The following is a 22,623-nucleotide window of genomic DNA, read 5'->3' on the forward strand; positions in this document are numbered from 1 at the left end:
AAGTAGAAAATGCGAAATCTAGACTATTTGGGATTGAACATAAATAAGAGAGACTAAGAAATTCCCAAGTTAAAAAAAAAATGGAAGTGATAATTAATGAATTTGTCTTTGTTGAAAACAGTACTGAGATATTTTGTAGGAGCATACAGGAAGAATTACTGATTTATAAAAAGAAAAATTAAACAAGGCCAATTATTAACTTTAATAAAAGTAGTCACCCTAGATAGACAATGTTATTACAATTCATTACTTGACGCAGCAGTAAACAATATTTACCTAACTATATATACAACTAGTCTTATCTAGCCAAAATGTACAATATAATTTTAGAAATGGGGGAAGAAGGCATGGGAAGAGGATTTAAATGAGTTAAATCCTCACTCAACCAGGACAAGAAATGATTCAGTGTTACCTAAAAGTTGAGAAAGAGCAATAGAAGCATATTGTTTGGAAACAGATACCAGAGGAAAATCTAAGAGTTGAAAATTGCTGCCTGGGGATCATGGCTTCACAAAAAATGGTGGTTCAAGGGACTATCATTTTTACTGCAAAGATTTTGATAAAAATATTTTAAGATAACAGTACTCACAGGGGCACCTTGGTGGCTCAGTTGGTTAAGTGTCCAACTTAGGCTCAGGTCATGATCTCAGGGCTCATGGGTTCCAGCCCTGTATTGGGCTCTGTGCTGACTGCTCGGAGTCTGGAGCCTGCTTTGGATTCTGTGTCTCCCTCTCCCTCTGCCCTCCCCCACTCACACTCTGTCTCTCTCTGTCTCTCAAAAATAAATAAACATTAAAAAAAGAAAAAAAAAAAAGAGGGTTGCCTGAGTGGCTCAGTCAGTTAAGCAATCGACTTTAGTTCACATCATGATCACACAGTTCGTGAGTTCGAGCCCTGCATTGGGCTCTGTGCTAACAGCTCAGAGCCTGGAACCTGCTTTGGATTCTGTGTTTCCCTCTCTGTCCCTCCCCTGTTAGCACTCTCTCTCTCAAAAATATATAAACAAACATTTAAATTTTTTTTTAATTTAATAAAAATAAAAATTAAAACAAAGATATCAAGTACTGCTACTTTATTTACTTCTATCCCAAGAGGAATAGAAACACTGTTACATAAGACTTTATCATCAGCTATATAATTCCTTTAAACTAAGGACAAGTAGTCAAGCACAACTTTCAAATATAAGAAAAATAAGCATTTAGGTCAGTATTTTATAAGACAAAGCCTATTTAAGCCTTTTGATCATGACTTTCTCCTTTCTGAGCTTTGACCTAGAAGCTGCATCTGCATGGCCCAAAAGAAGAATGAGATAGACAACAACAATAATGTTCATTAACTGTTACAGCAATTAGACACAGGCCACAATTCAAAAGGCTCAAGAGAGATGAAAGCAAATTTATTGAAAATATATACTAATATGCAATTAAAACCAAGCAATCCAGATAGAAGCAGAAATTAATTATTAATAAAACATATTATACATTCACAAAAATTATACAGTTTGAAATGTTTAAAATGTAAAACATATAATAGTATAATATTTTAAGTAACCTTAACATGTGCCTGGAAACTGTGCTAATAAATTTAATACATCCTGTGAGGAAACAGATATTCTCTCTACTTTCAAAGTAGAAAACTGAGTCTCACAGAAGTCAAGTAATGTGTACCCCAACATACAAATAAACAGGGATGCAGGGATTAAACCTAAGCCTGTATTCATAACCACTATGCTACCTACCAAAAAGTAGGAACTCTAATTTTTCTGAATTCAGACTACTAAATAGTATTATGGCTAACTGACATACTTTCACAAACTGCATTAATTCTACCAATTCCCCACTAAATAACTACTTGAGAGTCAAACTTAAGTGCCTAGACAGCTGTTTGTGTTCAGTTTTAAAATAATGCATTTTAAATCATATACTTTTTACAGTACTTTTGTGTCTATGCTGTAGAACTTAAGAGCACAAAAACAATTTAGCCATTAGACTAACATATTCCTCTCTACTGTTCTCTTCAACAATGTGATGAGACAAACTGGGCAAATCATAGCAAGAAAGCATGACTTATAATATGAACTATCATTTGTTCCTATCACATCCTCACTTATAGGAAATATCTGACGAAGACATGAAAAATTATTTCTGTTCTTAAGAAAAGATCAAGAAAGTAAAAATAGCTCATTCTAGCATTTTCTTTTCCATTTGTGAATCTTTCTGCTTTTCTAACAAAATTAACATCATCAAAATATGTACCTACTAAAAGAAACATATATTTTTAAAAAGCTTTCAACAGTTCCACTTGTACCTAGAATGTTGCCTGAAGACAAACAAGGAGAAAAAAACAGTTCCTTTAGAGTAAGGATAAATAGTATATAAAAGGATTTGAATGTGAAGAATGAAAACTGCCTCTGCCTCGTAGCACTGAAATGACTGAAAAGTCATTAATCTTTAGGATTAAAAAAACGGGTTTGTATACAGACTGCTTTTTGTAAAAGCTCTGAAACAGGAGGAGAAAGGATAATTTAGAATTCAATCACCAGTTAAATGGAAGAGGAGGAGGAGCAAGAAAGTCACAGATAACCTAAAACACAGTTTTTAAAAAATATTTTCAGTCTATGTAGAACTACTTGTATGTATACAAAGGGCAAAATAACTTTGAAACTAGTAAAACTCAGGTGGAGGAAACTCTGCGTGTTTATTAAACTAAAATAAATACATGAAAGCTCTCTACTAGAGGACTTTAAATTATACAGAAGCATAAGGAAAAACATAATTGAAGAAAATAATTCTAGATTTAACCACTAAAATCCCTAACAGGTCTCAAAACCAGAGATTTTCACCAGTAGAAACAAATTAAACCCAAACTTTTGTAAGATTCAGCACTATGTACACTCAAAGGCACAAAATTTTAAAGTGACAAACATTCAGAAATGGAAAGAAAATGGCAGGAAAAAACTGGCTGAAATAGTACTGTGTTTGTCTTGTCCATTCTATCTTTAAAAAAAAAAATCCAATGTCTATTATGTACTAGAGACGACTCTAGATGCTGGAGTTATAGCAATGAACAAAAATCTCTGCCCTCATGAAGTTTATGTTCTAGCAGAAAAGGAAGACCAAGACACAAAACAAATAAAATATGTACTGTGCTAGACAGTAACTAGTGATATGCAGAAAAATTAACAAGATTCTCTACGAGAGATTTGGAGTCAATGTGCTTTAGCAAATTCCTCACACCTGTACCCCTGTATACAAATACTTCTGTAAAAACTGCATTGTGTCTATTGTATTGTGACTATAAACTATGAAGTTCAAAAAAGACCTGTGGTTTACAATAGTCCTAAGTTCTTCTGTTTTCAAAATTTTGTGACTTCTCATTTACTTGAAAAAAATTAAGCTCAGCAGCTTACAGTATAAATGTAGACATATAAAAGCATACCAACATAAATATCTTGAATGATAACTGGTTGTCTACATTTTCCAATTTAACATAATACATAATTTTAAGAATGACACTGAACTGAAATCATTTTATTTGCCTAACACAGATCATCAAAATATGCTTTTAAAATAATCAAAACTTCAGGAGCTCCTGGGTGGCTCGTCGGTTGTGTCTAACTGTAGCTCGGGTCATGATTTCACAGCTTGTGAGTCTGAGCCCTGTATCAGACTCTCTGCTGTCAGGGCAGAGCCCACTTTGGATCCTCTGTCTCCCTCTTACTCTGCCCCTCCCTCACTTGCTCTCAAAAATAAAAGAACATTAAAAAATAATAAAAATAATAATCAAAACTTCAAATTCCCTGTCCAACACCACCCCCCCCCCAGCAAAACAAAACAAAACAATTCTCCTATTCCTAGATAATCTACAATGGGGGGGTCCTTCCTCCTTACAGTGTAAGAAAGTGCTGGGAAGGAATGTTGAGAAAAAAAAAAGCACTGAAAAGGGATTTTCATATGGCTTAAAGAAATTCTTGAAAAGAAACAACACATCTTCAACAGACTTCATGACCTTTCAAGTGATACAACAATATTCTAAGTGGAAAACTAATGTGCAAAAGCTAATGTTTGGGTCAATCTCAAAAGTCATTTAATTGAAGGCAGTGACTAACCAAGACCACCTGTGCCCAATACACTGATAAATTACAAAGCAAGAAATCCAAGGCAGCTCTACTTTATCAATGTCAACTCTCTAAACAACACTGATCAAAGTAAAAAGAAACAGATATTCAATATTAAAACTACAAGTAAAAATCTGAGTTATGGTATTATTACTACCTAAAAGAAGACCAAATAACAACAAAAAAGCATCTTTATCTTTTATTAAAAATAATTCTGATGACATGACTTGACAGCAATGTACAAATAACTTATGCACCAAGAAAAAATGGCCAACTCACTAATCAATGACTGGTTTATATAGGTTTTCTATAGAAAACTGTCCACCTAAACCTATCAAAACTTTGAAGTCGTATGAAAACATCTAGTAAACATCTAGTAAAACTCATTATTTTCCAGTTATGTTTGAAAATCACAGTAACAGAACTTTCTATTATTTGCTCACATTTCCCAGAAGTGATTAAAGGAGAATTCTAACATTAGAATAAATAAAATTACTCTGAACCTAAAAATACAATCCAAAATGTTAATCTACCTACCTTCGTGCCTCAAGGCTGAACCCAACAAATGTTTTTGTAAAAGCTTTCAATTAAGTTTGCATGGCTGTCCTGTAATTCTCTAGATGAAAAGCTTGGAAGCTGACTGAAAGGTATCAACAGAGCGGACTGAAAGTAGGCAAACATTGTTCCTTAACAAGCTTACAATTTCAGTAAAACATGCAGTCAGTTCTATCAAAGATAGTCTATAATGTCAGTGTCAAACAATGTTTTTAAGTTTCAAGGGCTTAAATATACTCTAAGCAGGGTTCAACTATCATTTTATATTGTCAAGCTTCATATTTAGCTATATAAATTTAGGAGTATAAAGTTAAAAATAAAAATTTAAGTGAAGTGAAATTAGTCCATAAACTAATCCTGCCGTATACTCTAATTTATATAAATTGAGATTAAACCATTTGACAATTTCCTAGGGCTTCTAAATCCAAGTTATTCTAGGAAACCAGTAATCAACCTTTTGTGGCAATTTAACACACTAATACATCTTAAAAAACTAATGACGAAGAGAAAAAGTATCAAAAAGTAAGTTCCATTTATGGCCAAAAAAAATTGGTGTCAATTATATCTATGTAGAATAATATTATGTTTTATTATACTTTCTAAAACTGAGATTAAAAATCAAACACACTGGTCCTAGCTTACCATACAAGAGTAAATGAATTAAGGGTTCAGAGAATGTTTTCTACCTTTCCTTGCAGAATCACATCATCCATATTAATAATGATAGTAAAAATAAACAATAAATGTAATAACAATACCAATTCTATTATCGCTCTTAAGTGTCTTCCAAAGTGTTGACAACAATTTACTAATTACATAATCGGTAAACAGAATATACCTTAGGAGGTAGATAAGGGCAAGGGAAGAAAAAGTTGCCAAAGACTATATACTAGGCCAGCTGAATAACCAAACTCTGAAGTGATTTTTAAAATCAATATCCCGGGGCGCCTGGGTGGCTCAGTGGGTTAAGCATCCGACTTCAGCTCAGGTCGTGATCTCACAGTCCAAGAGTTCGAGCCCTGCGTCAGGCTCTGTGCTGACAGCTCAGAGCCTGGAGCCTGTTTCAGATTCTGTGTCTCCCTCTCTCTGACCCTCACCCGTTCATGCTCTCTCTCTGTCTCAAAAATAAATAAACGTTAAAAAAAAAATAAAAGGCAATGATGGAAGAACTGTAGAGGTGAGAGAGCTGACCTCTGCTAGCTGCCATCTTTAAAAAAAAATAAAAAATAAAAAATAAAATAAAATCAATAGCCCAAGACAAACCATACAACTAATAACAGCTGACCTAAGGAAAGTTATAGAAAATTAAAATACTAAGGAGTTATTATGATCATTTCTTTCACCTGATCATTTCTAAATCAGAAGTAGTTTAAAATCATAGTGCTACTCTGTTGCAAGAACAAAAAAATGGTCAGAATGCAAGCCACTTTCTTTCAGTAAGATGCTGACACCTTTATCTTGGTTTACCACTACCGAAACCAATGCATCTATATGAAATCATGGCAAAGATTATTCAATTTCTTAGTTATAACAAAAATGAATCTTTCTTCCAAATCTTTTGTCTTTTAAAAAAAATAATGCATATCTGAACAGCATTTCTTGTCATCAAAGCAAGAATGCAGTATTCAATTACAGATTCTACAAAGCTTTAGAGTTCTTAACCAGTTGATCAGGATCTTTCCATGTACTGCTGAGATTTACCCTAAAATGGAGTGAGAAAGTAAATTTCAGAGGATTAGCATATCTGCCTCTTTAATTTGAAAAGTGCTAATATCTTTTAAAAATAATTTTAAATGGAGCTTTCTCCCTTTAAAGTTTTCTATTTTATTCTGTAAAATATATATAAACAATATGTAAGTTTTTAAGTTTAAATATAAATCCTGAAACCTACATGCACTGTTATATGTCTACATGGAACCAAGTTTTGAAGACCTTTTAATGAATTTATGCATGAACTGGCTACTTGGAGACAATAAAAAGGCCATTTTTTTCTTGCTGCTAAAATAAGTCACTAGGATACCTGACAAAGCATTTTAGACTCAGTGTTCAACTTATTGAAAAATATACAAAGAGTTAAAAAAAAATCAATGATCCCTACCCTGTAATAATCATATCATATGCTCATCCACTGAGATTTGAACATGTCCCAGAAATATGTAAGTAATTATGAGACACAGGTAGTATTAGCACAACTACCAACAAAGATTTTTAGAGGTTTATTTCAGCCTGGAAGCTAAGAGATAGACTAATTTTTCAAGATTCTTTCTTGCCCTAATTGAAGAATTCAAGATGCATACAATGATTCACAAAATAGTCAGTGCTAAACATACTTTCTCTGTTCATGATCTTTGCAGATAATTATAACTGACCAACTATGACAGAATGGAATCTCACTCACCAATACAATCAACCACAAATCAACATGGCTTTTGTACCCTTCCTCCTCTATATCTGCAAAATCTCACTCTGTGAAACTCATCATTGTAGTGAAGTCAGGCCCCCTATAAATCTTCTGAGAATATAATTCTTCAAAGGCATTTGACTATGAGGAATTCTTCCTTCCTTCACCACACCTGCTTTAGGTTGTAAACCATATGGAGTATATTATACTTATACTAACTATTCTTCAATAACTTCAGAAGGCAATTCTAAATTTTTAATGCAGCCTGTAATACACATGTTTTGAAATAAGGTTTTCTTAGTAATTCTTATTTCTTCACTGGCTCAAGGCAAGTAAAATTGGGTTTTGTAGATCTCTTCTGATCTGAATTCCAGTGTTTTATACAAAAGTTATGGGCAACACGTAGGGTTTATAATTTTAGTAAATGACACTCCAATCTGTTATAACAGAGAATATTTGTATTAAAGTGGGTACTTTTCTGTCCTATAACAGCTGCCAGCAGGACCCCTTCTCTAATACACAACAGTTCTTTAAAAACCTGGGCCATTCCACCACATTAGAGCATTTCAGATCATTTTTTTTTTTCACACAGAATACTTTTTAAGTGAATAGTATTGACTCTCAGAAAGTAAAAACTAATGAGAAGGAAATACTGGGTCAGTTTTCAGATGATGAAAGACCAAAAAAATAAAATAAAAATGAACAATTGGTGTTCAGAAGAAATTCCAGTGAATAAAACAAAAATCCTATATCCCTCCTTTTATCCAATTCTTATAAAACATAGCAATGTCACACTCGGCCTATCTTAAAGAAGTGCAATATTCTGTGAATTATAGTCATACATAAAGCCTCTAAACACGAAGGATCCTACATCCTGAACCCAAATTAAGGAAAAGTATTTGCAGAGATGAAAATCCAGATTCTAGTAGGAATTCTCCCAACATAAAGACTCAGAGAGAGTATGTACAAAATAATAAACACACTAATTTCTGTATCTTTGCAGTTACTGGTGATTTTTTTTTTTTTGGCTGGTTTTTGCTGTTGTTATTGTTGTAGTTAACAAGTAAATAAGTAATACTGTATTATCAATAATGTTAAATATGAAAAAAAAAAACTCAAAAGTAACCAGGATAGAAAATTATAGCAAAGCAAATATTAAAATCTTAAGCTAACAATTTTTACATAGGCAGCAGTTCTCCTAATGAAAGAGAAAACTATTAGAAAAATTTTTTTTATTTTTTTAAAGACTTTTTTAATATTTATTTATTTTCAAGAGAGAGAAAAAGAGAGTGCAAGTGGGGAAGGGACCACAAAGCGGGAGACAGAGGATCCCAAGTGGGCTCTGCGCTGACAGCAGCAAGCCCAATGTGGGGCTCAAACTCATGAACTGCAAGATCATGACCTGAGCCAAAGTTGCACACTCAACCAACTAAGCCACCAAGGCACCCCAACTATTAGCAATTTATAAAGCTAAAGGGTTTGTACATGGGAGTAACAGGAAAGTACTGACATAAAACAAATACATGATTTTAGAACTCTAAGAAAGAATGAAAACCATCACTCTTGTCTTGCAGCATATTCCAAGACAGCAGAAAAATATGATAATCCAAGCTGAACTATTTAAGCAATGTCAGTGTTCACTTTCTTACTATCTAATCCCAGTAACTGGGGCCTAATGGTAAAAAATAAAATATGAAAAAGTTATGTAATAAGACTGAGAATAAGAACATTATTACTTAAAGTTACATGCGAACATGCACTTAAAATTTTAGTGTAAATGAAGCAGAAATAAATTTGAAATCCAAATATTTTAAACAGATTTAAAAGCACTGTTTTCTATTCCTTTTATGCACAAAGAATATATTAATCATAAGTCCATATAATGCATAAGATTTTGCTATGGTGCTTCATGTTCCCAATTATGCACAGTGAAAAACTTTTCATAAATTCAAAGTTTTCAAAAATAAATACATGCAATTTAAAGTCCTCAGGGATGAATTTACCGTCTTGTGACCATTCTGGCAGGCCACATGCAGTGCTGTCTGCCCCATCGCATCCTCAACATCGACGTCACTGACGTGTTGTACAAGGTCATGGAGTAGTTCTGTCCGCCCATTCACAGCCAGCCAGTGTATCTGTGCAGCCATGGAGTTACTTAACATTTGTGCAAGGAGTGTTTCATATAAAACCAGCAGATAAATAATGCTATTACATTTCAAATGTGAGCATGATACACACACTAAAGATTAAATTAAAATGAAAGCCCCTACATTTTCCTATATTTTTATATGGGGAAAAACTATGCATCCAGATGTAGGTTACACACCATGTACTTTATGTACTTCAAAATCAAGCATTCCATAGATCAAAATAGTTAAGGGTCCTAGACTTAGGATCATCAAATACTCTGCTTCCTAGATGATCCTGGACTCTATGCATAGCTTGTCTCTAAAGAAAAGGTACTGGATACTTTTCCTTCCCCAGAAGCAAACATGAGTAAAAAAGTAATTAACACAGTAAGCACCATATTCTTTACCTCATGTCTTTTACAAGTAATGCATGTAACATACATAAATAATAATATATACGGAAGATAAAACACCTATAAATCTACCACTCAAAGATAATCAATATTAAAACTTTGGACTACGCCATCCATGCATTTTTTTAATGTTTTATTTATTTGGTGGGGGGGGGAGACAGCGGTTCCCAAGTGGGCCCCATGCTGACAACAGTGAGCCCGATGTGGGGCTGGAACTCACAAACCATGAGATCATGACCTAAGCCAAAGTCGGATGCCCAACCAACTAAACCACCCAGACGCCCCAATCCATGCATTTTTCCATTGACTTTTTTCCATTAAAAAAATGTATCATGAAACTTGTTTTAAGATGGCAGCTTGAACACATGCATCAACTTCTATTTCTTCCCCAAACTCCATTGAAATGACAATAAAGAGTATTTTTTCTTAAAAGATAGATCGTTATCTTAAGATAAAAAAGAGACTAAATAGCAACAAGTTTTGGAAGCTAAAAGCTTTTATCAGAGTTATCAGAACAAAAAGCTGAATCCTAAACCAGCAGTAGAGAAAGCCAAGAAGGTGATTCAGATCACTGAAATCCCAAAAGGCTCAAAATCAGTAGTAAGTACTTTCCATCTCTTGAAATACGGGTGTATTAGCAGACCTAAATAAGATTTAGACCCTTAAATTACCATCCCTCCTGAACTCTTCAAGGCCAATAACTGCCCCTCCCCATCTGAGAGAACACAAGAGGCATGAAAACAGTCTCTATATAAGAGAGACACCAGGCACAATGAAGCAAGAATATCATACTGAAAATGGGAGATAAAGTGCAAGTTTACACACACTGAATACTGAAATCCCAAAGCATTTTCCTCTACCAAGTATCCAGTTTCCTCCTGGAAACTGTTAGAGCTTTCTCTGAGGAATCTGACCAACTTGAGAGTAAATGCCTAAAGAAATTGACAGCAGAAAGAATCCTAAAGGCAAATGCCCAAGCATATCACCCTACACTGAAGTCCACAGTGAATAAACCTCCTTAATTCAAACAGAGCTTTCAAAGAGCTTTTCCCAATTCCACCAAACATTTGACAAATGCATCTAGTCTGAAAGACAAAATACTAAATAAATAAATAAATAAATAGCAAGAGGAAAAAAAGGAACCATGGATATTGAAGGAAAAACTTCAAAAGAAAAAGTTATATTTAATACTCTCAGAGAGAGAAATATTGACTGCACCCTTTAAACAAGAACAGGGTACTGTTTTTTTAAAAAGGACAATGCAATTGGGGCGCCTGGGTGGTTCAGTCAGTTAAGCGTCTGACTTCTGCTCAGGTCATGACCTCACAGTTCGTGGGTTCGAGCCCCGCATCGGGCTCTGTGCTGACAGCTCAGAGCCTAGAGCCTGCTTCAGATTCTGTGTCTCCCTCTCTCTCATTCCCAATCACACTCTCTCTCTGTCTCTCTCTCTCAAAAACAAATAAAACACTGGGGCGCCTGGGTGGCTCAGTCGGTTAAACGTCCGACTTCGGCTCAGGTCACGATCTCGCGGTCCGTGAGTTCGAGCCCCGCGTCGGGCTCTGGGCTGATGGCTCGGAGCCTGGAGCCTGTTTCCGATTCTGTGTGTCTCCCTCTCTCTCTGCCCCTCCCCCGTTCATGCTCTGTCTCTCTCTGTCCCAAAAATAAATAAAACGTTAAAAAAAAAATTAAAAAAACAAAAACAAATAAAACACTAAAAAAAGATGTCGAAAGATATAGGTTGACATGTCAAAAGATATAGATAGCAAAATTACCCAAAAAATACAAAAATACCAATTCAAAGGGATACATGCACCCTGATGTTTATAGCAGCATTATCTATAATAGCCAAATTATGGAAACAGCCCAAGTGTCCATCAACTGATGAATGGATAAACATGTGGGGTGTGTGTGTGTGTGTGTGTGTGTGTGTGTGTGTGTGTGTGTGTCTACAGTGGAATATTACTGAGCAATAAAAAAGAATAAAATCTTGCCATTTGCAACAATGTGGATGGAGCTAAAGAATATTATGCTAAGCAAAATAAGTCAGAGGAAGACAATTAGCATGATTTCACTCCTATGTGGATTTAAGAAACAAAACAAGCAAAGGGAAAAAACAGAACCAAGAAACAGACTCTTAAGTATAAAGAACAAACTGATAGCTATCAGAGGGGAGGTGGGTGGGGGGGATGGGTTAAAAAGGCGATGGGGATTAAGGAGGGCACCTGTAATGAGCACTGGGTATTTTATGGAAGTGCTGAATCACTATAGTGTACATCTGAAACTAATAGAACACTGTAAGTTAACTAATTGAAATTTAAATAAAAACTTTAAGAAAGAAAAAGAAGGAAAGACATACAGATAGCAAAAAAGGACATGAAAAGATGTCAATTAGGCAAATGCAAATTAAAACCACAATGAGATAGCAACTGCACACATCATAACAGATGAAATAAAAAAAGAGTAATAACATCAAATGCTGGTGAAGATGCTGAAAAACTAGATCACTCATACATTGCTGCTGGAGGTATAAAATGATGCAGGCACTCTGCAAAAGTTAGGCAGTGCATTTTAAAACTAAACATGAAACTACCATATAACCTAGCAACTGCATTCTTGGGCCTTTATTCCAGAGAAGTGAAAACTTTTATGTTCACACAAAAACCTGTACACTAATACAGGTTCACTAGTACACTATAGCTGTTTATAGCAGCTTTATTCGAGATAGCTCCGAACAGGATATGACCCAGGTGTCCTTCAATGGTTATACAACCAGTAGTACATCTACACCAAGGAATACCAGTCAACAATATAAAGGAACAAACTATTGACACATACAACAACTTAGATCAATCTCCATGGAATATGATGAACATATAAAAGCCTAAAGGTTCCATGCAATATAATTCCATTTATATAACATTCTTAAAATGATGGAGTACAGATTAGTGATTGCTGAGGGTTAGGCATGGAGTGAAGGGGAGGAAAAGTATGGTTATGAAAGAAAAGCAAAACGAAACATCTTTGTGGAGGTGGAAATGTTCAGAATATCGACTGTGGTAGTGGACACATAGACCTACACAGGTAATAAAACTGTATAGTGCTATAAATATACACACACAAGTAAAACTGGGTACAGATAAACAAGTAAAACTAGGGAAATCTGAACAAGAAAGATGATGTCAATATAAATATCTTGGTCATGATATTATACTATAATTTTGTAAAATGTTACCAGTGAGGGAAACTGGGCAATAGGTAAGGGGATTTCTCTGTATTACTTCTTATAGGTACTTAAGAATCTACAATTATCTTGATTTTTCTTTAATGCAATTCTTGACTACATGAAAAACAAAATGCTATGTAATAAAGAGAAGTAACTATAACAAACTATTTGGTACTACTATAAACAGTATAAATATAATTTAAATATTAAAATACTAAAAAATGATCTAACTAAAATTACAACAACTATATTGGAAAGGTGTGACAGAAAAGTGCTTATACATGATGGGATAAAAGGAGGCAGGATTGGAAAAGAGAGCAAATAACCTTATGTTCCATAAAGTCAATTGGTAATGCCTAAAACTGAAAAATCAAGAAGTAGCAACAATAGTACATTATTTAGATTTGAGGAAACTAAATTTTTATATCCATTGAAATAGTTAAGAGCTAACTACAGAGTTAACAGTTTATAAAGGTTGGGGAGGAGAGTCGAGAATGTTTCCTTTTTTGGAGGGGTGTCACAATATAGATGTATATTTATTCGAAGTATAATGCCATACAATTCACATGCCATACAATCCATACAATACACAAAGTGTAAAGTATACACTTCAGTGTATACTAAAGTATACACCTTAGTGGTTTTTAGTGTATTCACAGAGTTGTGCAATCATCATCACCAAAGTCAATTTTAGAACATTTTCATTTCCCCAAAAAGACACCCAGTACCCATTAGCAGTCACTACCCATTTCCTCCTTTTCCTGAGATAGACAGGTAAGATATAGGTCTCACCCTGATTTTGTCACCTGAGTGACATAAGTCAACATTGCCTTCAGTATTTTTTACTAATGTTCTTTGCTTTGCTCTCATAGACCTCTGTTAGAGGCAGTGAATTGTCAGACGGTAGTTGGGGGATGTTATAGGCAACATAATCAAACAAATACTCCATCACTCCTATTGCCTCACTTTTATAATTTTTTCTGAGTTTGGAACAAACCAACTCAGTTTAATTACCTCACCCCTAACAGCAATATGTGTAAGGCAGGGAAAAGTCTACAAAATCCTGCCATGATTTTATGGTGGGTACTGAGTGACAAGAGTCTTTGCACACACTAATACTTTGAATTGCTCTTTTGTTTGACACTATCCCAGGCCACCCTTAACAATGTGCCTTGGCAATATTCAGGATGGCTGAGCACAAAATGTACTTCATTCAAAAAGTGGTGGAAGAGTGATTTTGAAGGTGAAGGTGGGAAGGGCAGGATACCTACTGCAGGATGTTTCTTGAGCACATAATCTTGAGAAAAAAGTACATACGGTAGCTAAAGGTCTGGAAAGTGATCTCTGTAACTATCCATGCCAAAGACCTTTGGGAAGTTTCCATGAACCCCCAGGGGTACCTGAACACCAGTTAAGCTCACCACTCTAATGTAGCGTGCTTTCATCTCTAAGCCTTCATCAGTCTATTCTATTGAGTCAAAACTCTCTTCCCCACCCCCTCTCCCAACCCCACAACCGCGACATTCACCAGTCTAACTTCTGTTGGTCCTTCTGGACTTAGCTCATGTGGTATGTCCCTGGGATACCTCTTCCAATGTCCCAAGTGATGATGGGGCCCCTGCTAGGACTTCCATAGCATCTCCCTTTTCTATGTTGACATTCATTACACTGTGTTACCACTGCCTGTTAACTTTCCTGTCTTCCTAGAAGTTTGGGGACAACAAGGACCAGTCAGTCATATTCATGGCTCTATCCCACAATATCAAAGTGCCAGCACACAGTAGGTATTCAAGAAACTCCTGTTGAAAGAGCAAATGAATGAAGAAATATGATAAGTCTTTTGTGAGGGTAACCAGCCTAGAAAGCATACAGTCAACAGTTCTCTCCTTTTGTAAGAAAAGTCTTGGGGCTCTTGGCTCCTCATACAAGGTTTCTTCCAACTCAGGAGCCCTGGCTTTACTGTCCCATGTATTTGCTGGCAACTACTCAGTTCTGCAGCAACACATTTTCACCAGCCCAGCTTCCTTCAACTGATGGAGTCAAGTGGCCCAGCTGTTGAATTAATTCCATCATGGTGGTCTGGGCCTAGGTAGAATCATGGTTCATGGCCAGAATAGTTTCCAAGAGGAGGAGGCACACTATATATACTATTCAGGGCGACAGGAGAGAATATTAAGGTTGGTTCCAGTCAGAAAGAGTGCAGAGACTATTCCTCTACCACAAGCTTTGTAGAATCTTTTGACTCTTTAAATATATGCACAAGGGCACCTGGGTGGGTCAGTTGGTTGAGCATCCGACTTTGGCTCAGGTCATGATCTCCCAGTTCGTGGGTTTGAGCCCCGTGTTGGGCTTTGTGCTGACAGCTCAGAGGCTGGAGCCTGCTTCAGACTCTGTGTCTCCCTCTCTCTGCCTCTTTCGTGTTCACGTTCTGTTTCTCTCTCTCTCTCTCAAAAATAAACATTAAAAAAAAATTTTTTTAATATATGCACTAATAATTTTTTAAGTAAAAATTTGATTTTTAAAACTTTTCTACTCTACCTTCCTTAAAGTTCAGGAGTGGGAAATTAGCAGATAAAAATTTATGTGATTAAACAGATTATGTTAACACTGAACATCTTAACTTGCCTATATTAGATAGTGTCCTAAGGACAGGTCTACGTCATTGCCATAGTTTTATAATACCCAAATGGTAGCTACCGTATCACTAAGCATCTTGTAGATATTCAGACTACAGTTTTTCTTTATAGACGGCATTATGTTGTTAATATATAACAAAATCTGAATTATCACAGGAATTGTGGGTTCCACATAATAATCATGATTGAGCTTATTCTTTACCTTTAGTAAGTCATTCACAGAATAAAGTAAATCTTAGGCAAGCTGTTTGTTATGCCCCAGTACCCCCTACCTTCAAAAATATTTTTAATCAGAAAGGTCTTAAAAACTGGCATGGTATGTAAATACTCAATATTCTTCTTTATCCACAAATTAAAAGATTTAGAATCTACAAAACACTACCAAAATCATTAAAAAAAAATTTTTTTTTTTTTTTCAAACCAAGAAACAGACTCTTAACTATAGAGAATAAATTGATGGTTACCAGAGGGGAGGTGGAGGGAGCAATGGATGAAATAGGGGGTGGGGATTAAAACACACACTTATCATGGTAAGCACTGAGTAACATATAAAATTGTTGAATCACTATACTGTGCATATATATATAATATATATATGCATATATATGTGCATATATATAATATATGTGCATATATATGTGCATAATATATGTGCATATATATATGTGCATATATAATACATAATAATATATGTGCATATATAATACATAATAATATGTGCATATATATGTGCATATATATAATATAATAATATATTATATTATTAATATAATGCTGTATGTTGACTGTATTGAAATTAAAAATAAAAACTGAATACAAAGGATTCTGACCATCAACTTAATTAATACCATCACCTCATATATAGGAAGGTAAAATTTGATATATAAAATTTAACATCTGTCACAAGTTCAAAACAATTTTTCAATAATCACATAATTCTATTTTATCTCAACTTCTAAAATGAATAATGTTCCATTAATGAAAATGATTAAAATTTTTTATTTCATGTACAGAACTACTGAATCACTACATTATATACCTTCAACTAATAAAACAATGCATATTAACTACACTAAAATAAAAATAAAAGTAAATAAATTTTTAAAAATTTTTGGATTTCAACAATCTTTTCAGAAATATCCCACACCACCTCCCTATAACATCTATATGGATCAAAAACATATTAACTTATGTGACATAGCAAAATGGATAAAAATTCTAGCATAGGTAAGATATAAACAAGTCTAAAAGGATATAGGCCAAAATATTAACAGTGATTATCTCTGAGTGCACAGGATACAGTGAGTGATCATTCCATTCATTGTCTTTTTTTTTTTCTTTTCTGCCTAGCCATCCAATTTTCCTACCATGTACATATTAAAATATTTTAAAGGACCTAATAAAACAGCTCTCCTATGAAGAAGGAGCAGAGATGCCCCTAAGAAGTGTCCTGTAGGTCGGTGACAAAAGCTAGAAGAATAAGCCTTCAAAATAAGTGAAAGGTCACAAACAAAAAGGAGATAGGAGAAACAAAGTGAAACTTAACTTCTCTTAATACAGCAGAGAATCAGGTCTCAAATCATTCTGTATCTTCTTCATGAACACCAAGAAGTAACTTGCAGAAACACTTGTACTGCACTTTGCATTACTATCACCTTCAATATCATTTTCTAAAAGTATTTTAAAATTCTCAGATAAAATTCTTAGCACTTACTGCTGTAAGGCCTTCATTATTACAAATGTTGACATCAGCACTGTATTCTAATAATTTACTCATGCATTTCTTCTGCCTGAAAAGAAAAAAAGACACAGATAACTGGTACAAGAAAAATAAGCAAATGACTATTATTTTATTGAAATACTGACTACACTCAACATTAGTTGGTGGCAAATATTAATCTGTATCTTTTTAAATAAACACTATAACATATGAAATAAAATGGAAAATTGTTTCTATAATTCAAGATAATAGGATAAAGAAAAGGTACAATGAGGTTTTCGTGTCATTAAGACAAATTTATCATTCAAAATGCTAAGGAAAACGGGACACCTGGGTGGCTCAGTTGGTTAAGCGACCAACTTCGGCTCAGGTCATGATCTCGCAGTTTCTAAGTTCGAGCCCGCGTCAGGCTCTGTGCTGACAGCTCAGAGCCTGGAGCCTACTTCAGATTCTGTGTCTCCCCCTCTCTCTACCCATCCCCTAGTCATGCTCTGTGTCTATCTCTCAATAATAAATAAATGTTAAAGTAAATCAATATATTTTTTTTAATGCTAAGAAATTTCTACTGTTGACTGAACATTTGGAATAGTAACCTTCCTCAGAAATATAAGACAATGGGGGGTGGGGCACCTGGGTGCCTCAGCTGATTAAGCGCCTGACTTCAGCCTAGGTCATGATCTCACCATTCCCAAGTTCGAGCCCTGCATCAGGCTCTGTGCTGACAGCTCAGAGCCTGGAGCCTGTTTCAGATTCTGTGTCTCCTTCTCTCTCTGCCCCTCCCTCACTCATGCTCTGTCTCTCCCTGTCTTGCTCTCTCTCAAAAATAAACATTAAAAAAAATTTTTTTAAAGAAACATAAGACGGGGCGCCTGGGTGCCTCAGTCAGTTGAGCGTTGGGACTTTGGCTCAGGTCATGATCTTGCAGTTCATGAGTTCGAGCCCCACGTCCGGCTCTATGCTGATGGCTCAGACCCTGGAGCCTGCTTCAGACTCTGTGTCTCCCACTCTCTCTGCCCCTCCCCCACTCTCTCTCTCTCACTCTCTCTCTCTCAAAAATAAAGTTTTAAAAAAATTAAATAAATATAAGACAATGGAAGTCAATGTTCTAGTATCCTACATTCCTGATTATAAGATATTTAAAAGTTAATACTTAGATGAGTTATAAGAATGTAACTATAAAATTAATGAAGTGCATATCTATGCATCCCCCTACCTATTTCATTTCTTTTTTTTTGTTATTTTTACTGTGGAAAAATACACAGAACCTAAAATTTGTCATCTTAACCATTTTTAAGTTACAGTTCAAGGGTATGAAGTACATTCATATTACTGTGCAACCATCACCACCATTCAAGCACAGAACTTTTTTCATCTTGCAAAACTGAAACTCTATACCCATTAAACAGTAACTTTCCATTTCCTCTCCCCCTAGCCTCTGGCAACCACTATTCTACTTTATGTCTCTACAATTTATCTAAGTACCTCATAAAACTGGAATCAGACAGTGTTTGTCCTTTTGTGATTGGCTTATTTCACTTAGCATAATGCCCTGAAGGTTCATCCATGTTGTAGCATAAGTCAGAATTTCCTTCCTTAAGGCTGAATGATATTCCATTGTACATATCTGCCACATTTTGCTCATCTATTCATCCATCAATGGATACTTCAATTGCTTTCATTTTAGCTAATGCTGCTATGAACATGGGTGTACAAATACTTCTTCAAGACCCTCCTTTGAATTTTATTGGATATATACTGAGAAGTGGGATTTTTGGATCACATGGTAATTCTACTTTTTTTTTTTTTTTTTGACCACCCGCCAAATTGTTTTCAGGCCATCTATACCATTTTTTTTTAATGTTTATTTATTTTGAGAGAGAGAAAGAGAGAGAAGGGGCAGAGAGACAGCACAGAGAGAATCCCAAGGAGGCTCTGCACTGTCAGCACAGAGCCCCACATGGGGCTCAATCTCACAAACCATGAGATCATGACCTGAGCCAAAACCAAGAGTCGGATGCTCAACTGAGCCACCCAGGTGCTCCAAAGTTCTTTTTTTTTTTTTTTCATTTTTTTTTCATTTTTTTGAAGTTTACTTATTTATTTTGAGAGACAAAGAGCAAGCAGGGAGGAGCAGAGAGAGAGGGAGAAAAAAGAATCCCAAGCAGGTTCTGCACTGTCAGTGCAGAGCCTGATGCAGGGCTTAAACTCATGAACCATGAGATCATGACCTGAGCTGATACCAAAAGTCAGACGCTTAACTGACTGAGCCACACAGGTGCCCCTACATTTGTACCATTTTACAATCCAACCAACAATGCATAAGGGTTCCTTTTCTCCACATCCTTGTTCACACTTGTTATTTTCTGCTTTTTTTTTTTTTTTGATAGCCATACTAATGAGTTTGAGTTGGCATCTCACTGTAGTTCTGATTTGCATTTCCCTAATAATTAGTGATATTGAGCATCTTTTAATGTTCTTATTAGCCATTTGTAGATCTTCTATGTAGAAATATCTGTTTAAGTCTTCTGTCCTCTTACGAACTGCCTATCGATTTCATTTTGCTCACAATGTTTACTCTTAGCCTGATCCATTCCCAGTGACTATTCAATCTCCATTTCCACTTCACTAAAGAATGAAAATTCATGCTTTAGAAACCAAAAGTGATGCACACACAATATATTTATAATACACATTTTATACCCACACGTACACACACACACACACACACATATATATACATATATATATATATATATATATATATATATGCTTGACAATGCTCAGCACTAAATTAAGGAAATAAGATATAATCCATAGAATGAAGAAGTTTATGATCTGGTTAAATGAACAATTATACATATAAAAAATATGTAACAGTGTACACATAATAGCATATTATGTACTATATGTCATATGTAATATAATATATGCATAGTATTAACATGAGTATACTACATATATAATGCTGTGTATGATATATACAAAGTATATAATATATAGAGTATGTATGTGTATATGTTATTATTTACTCAATTAGATCATAAATTTCTTCATGACTTAGACTGTATATTTCTTAAATAAACTCAATAAAAAGCACAGCTAGGTGCTCTCAATGAACCTCAATAAAACTTGATTAATTAATTATTCAATCTTATTTATAAGTTAACAGCTAAGCTTTTTATTAACTGAATAAATATTTTTTAACAGAGAACAAATTACTTTTCTTGCTTTGGTTTCTGTATCTGAAATGAAGTTAAATGTCATTTAAAATCAGCATTATAATCAAAGAAAAGAAAGTTCTGAGTAAACTTATAAGTTCAAACATTTACAAAGTTCCTTTACCTAACACATTGTTATGAAACTCTTAGGAAATAAATCCTCCATAATCCTAAGACAACAGACCAGATAGTCTTATTAAAATGAATACATTGTTGGTGCGCCTGGGTGGCTCAGTCAGTGAAGCGTCCGACTTTGGCTCAGGTCATGATCTCATGGTTCCCAAGTTCAATCCCCGCATCGGGCTCTGTGCTGAGAGCTTAGAGCCTGGAGCCTGTTTTGGATTCTGTATCTCCCTCTCTCTCTCTGTCCCTCCCCCGCTCACACTCTGTGTCTCTCTTTCAAAAATAAATAAACATTAAAAAAATGTTTTTATGAATACATTGTTTAAAATGTGTGTGTGTGTGTGTCTGCGTGTCTGACTGTCTATACCCATATTGCTGGATTTCTAAAACATCTTCAAGCTGTCTTGGACCACTGGCCTATTGACAAAATAAACACTTCCATGGGAATGAGCCAGGGAAACAGTCCCAAGGAGGTGTTGGGGGGGGGGGGGGGTGGTTGATGAAGAAAAACAGCAATCCATAATGCTCCCCCTCAAAAATGAATTGCAAAAGAGTAATATGAGAGAAATTACATTTTCTCACTTAACAATCATTATTGCTACTTTCCAGAATCTCAGTAAGTCAAAACAACCCACTAAATGAGCACCAATTTTGCCAAGAATTAGAGCTAAAATATTAATTAACACACAGGCTCTGCCCTTTATGAGCTCACAACCTAGCCCAAAAGAATAAAGAAAAAAAATTGTATTTCAAATCTGAGCAACATGCAACCTAAGAATTCCCAACAATTTTGAAGTCTTCTCTTTTAATAATCTCATATAATCATGAGCAACCCTGGATCCTCCTGTACAGGAAGCAACTATTTTCCAGCCCCAATATTGCAATAATTATAGGAAGCTTATGGTAACCCAAATGACACAAAGACCAATCATCCAAGTGGTCTGTGGTAGCTTAATGGGTCTTCTACTAGAAAGGAGGGCAATTCAGTACTAATGTACCCAGCACCACTGGTTACAGAGAGGACTGCTAAAGCAGGCCAAGAGAATTATACTACTCATCTGACGATAACTGAGGGAACAAAACAAAAAACGAAACCCCAAAAACAGATGTATGAGCAAAAGGCAAAGACTTCTGCTTCAGTCTAGACAAATCTGAACTTGAAGAAATTGTAATAAAAAGTTATTTTTGAAAACAGCAGCAGCTACAGGAAGTAACATGCATTCAAGTCACTCAGCAAACATTTACGGAGCAAGTCTAAAATGTACAAGGTACCCAGTAATAAAAAAGAAAGTAGTTAAGTATTAAGTATCAAAATTAATCTTCACAGAAATAGAAAGTCATCCAAATCAGATGTTATGTTAGGGTTACAAACTCTTCTTATTCCTTCTCTCCTCACGGATTTGCCACGTGAATCAAGTAATTTCTGTTGTATTTCTTCGTCTTTTAAACTTAAAGCTCTCCAACTTAAATGTTTCCACACATCCCCCCAGCAAAAAAGATAAATATGTGAGGTGTTAATGATGGATGTGTTAACTAACTAAATGAAAGGAATCCTTTCACAATGCATAGATCTACCAAATCATCATGACGTACACTTTAAATATCTTATAATTTTGTTAGTTATACCTCAACAAAGCTAGGGGAAAAAAAAAGTAACGGTCTCCTAAATGACTTAGGTCTCTGACTACAATGGCAGTAGACATTTTATCCCCAGTGTGTAATGATGTGTCCTCTCACTTACAGTTGTTGAGATAGAGTACTGAGATATTTTTTATTTGTAATTTTTTTTTTTTTTTTTTTTTGAGAGAGAGAGAGAGAGAGAGAGAGAGAGAGAAAGAGAGCAGGGGAGGGGCAAAGAGGGAAAAAGAGAGAGAATCCCAAACAGGCTCTGCTCTGTCAGAACAGAGTCCTAGGCAGGATTTGATCTCACAAACTGCAATATCATGACCTGAATCGAAATCAAGAGTCAATGGACATTTAACCGACTGAGCCACGTAGGTACCCCCTTAATGTGTAATTTTTTTAAAGAGCTTTGTTACTATCCCACCAACACCTGGGATAATGTATCCAGATCTGACATCAATTCAG

At 35.2% G+C, this 22,623-nt stretch overlaps 1 protein-coding gene across 11 annotated transcripts in view; it reads right to left on the bottom strand.

Moving 5' to 3' along the window:
• The window catches only part of HACE1 (HECT domain and ankyrin repeat containing E3 ubiquitin protein ligase 1), a 121,054-nt gene that overhangs the window by 86,494 nt on the left and 11,937 nt on the right, over positions 1-22,623 (bottom strand). For 8 of the 11 annotated variants that reach the window (XM_042986885.1, XM_042986883.1, XM_042986882.1 and 5 more), the window contains 2 exons: positions 17,189-17,264; positions 9,077-9,208 (listed from right to left, as the gene is read on the bottom strand). In XM_042986885.1, the coding sequence (XP_042842819.1) occupies positions 9,077-9,208; positions 17,189-17,264 (208 nt within the window). Of the gene's footprint in view, positions 1-9,076; positions 9,209-17,188; positions 17,265-22,623 lie in introns of those variants that run through there. The other 3 variants (XM_042986891.1, XM_042986890.1, XM_042986892.1) reach the window with 2 other exon arrangements.

The sequence above is a fragment of the Panthera tigris genome, chromosome B2 (genome assembly GCF_018350195.1).
Source record: "Panthera tigris isolate Pti1 chromosome B2, P.tigris_Pti1_mat1.1, whole genome shotgun sequence".
Taxonomy (NCBI): Eukaryota; Metazoa; Chordata; class Mammalia; order Carnivora; family Felidae; genus Panthera; species Panthera tigris.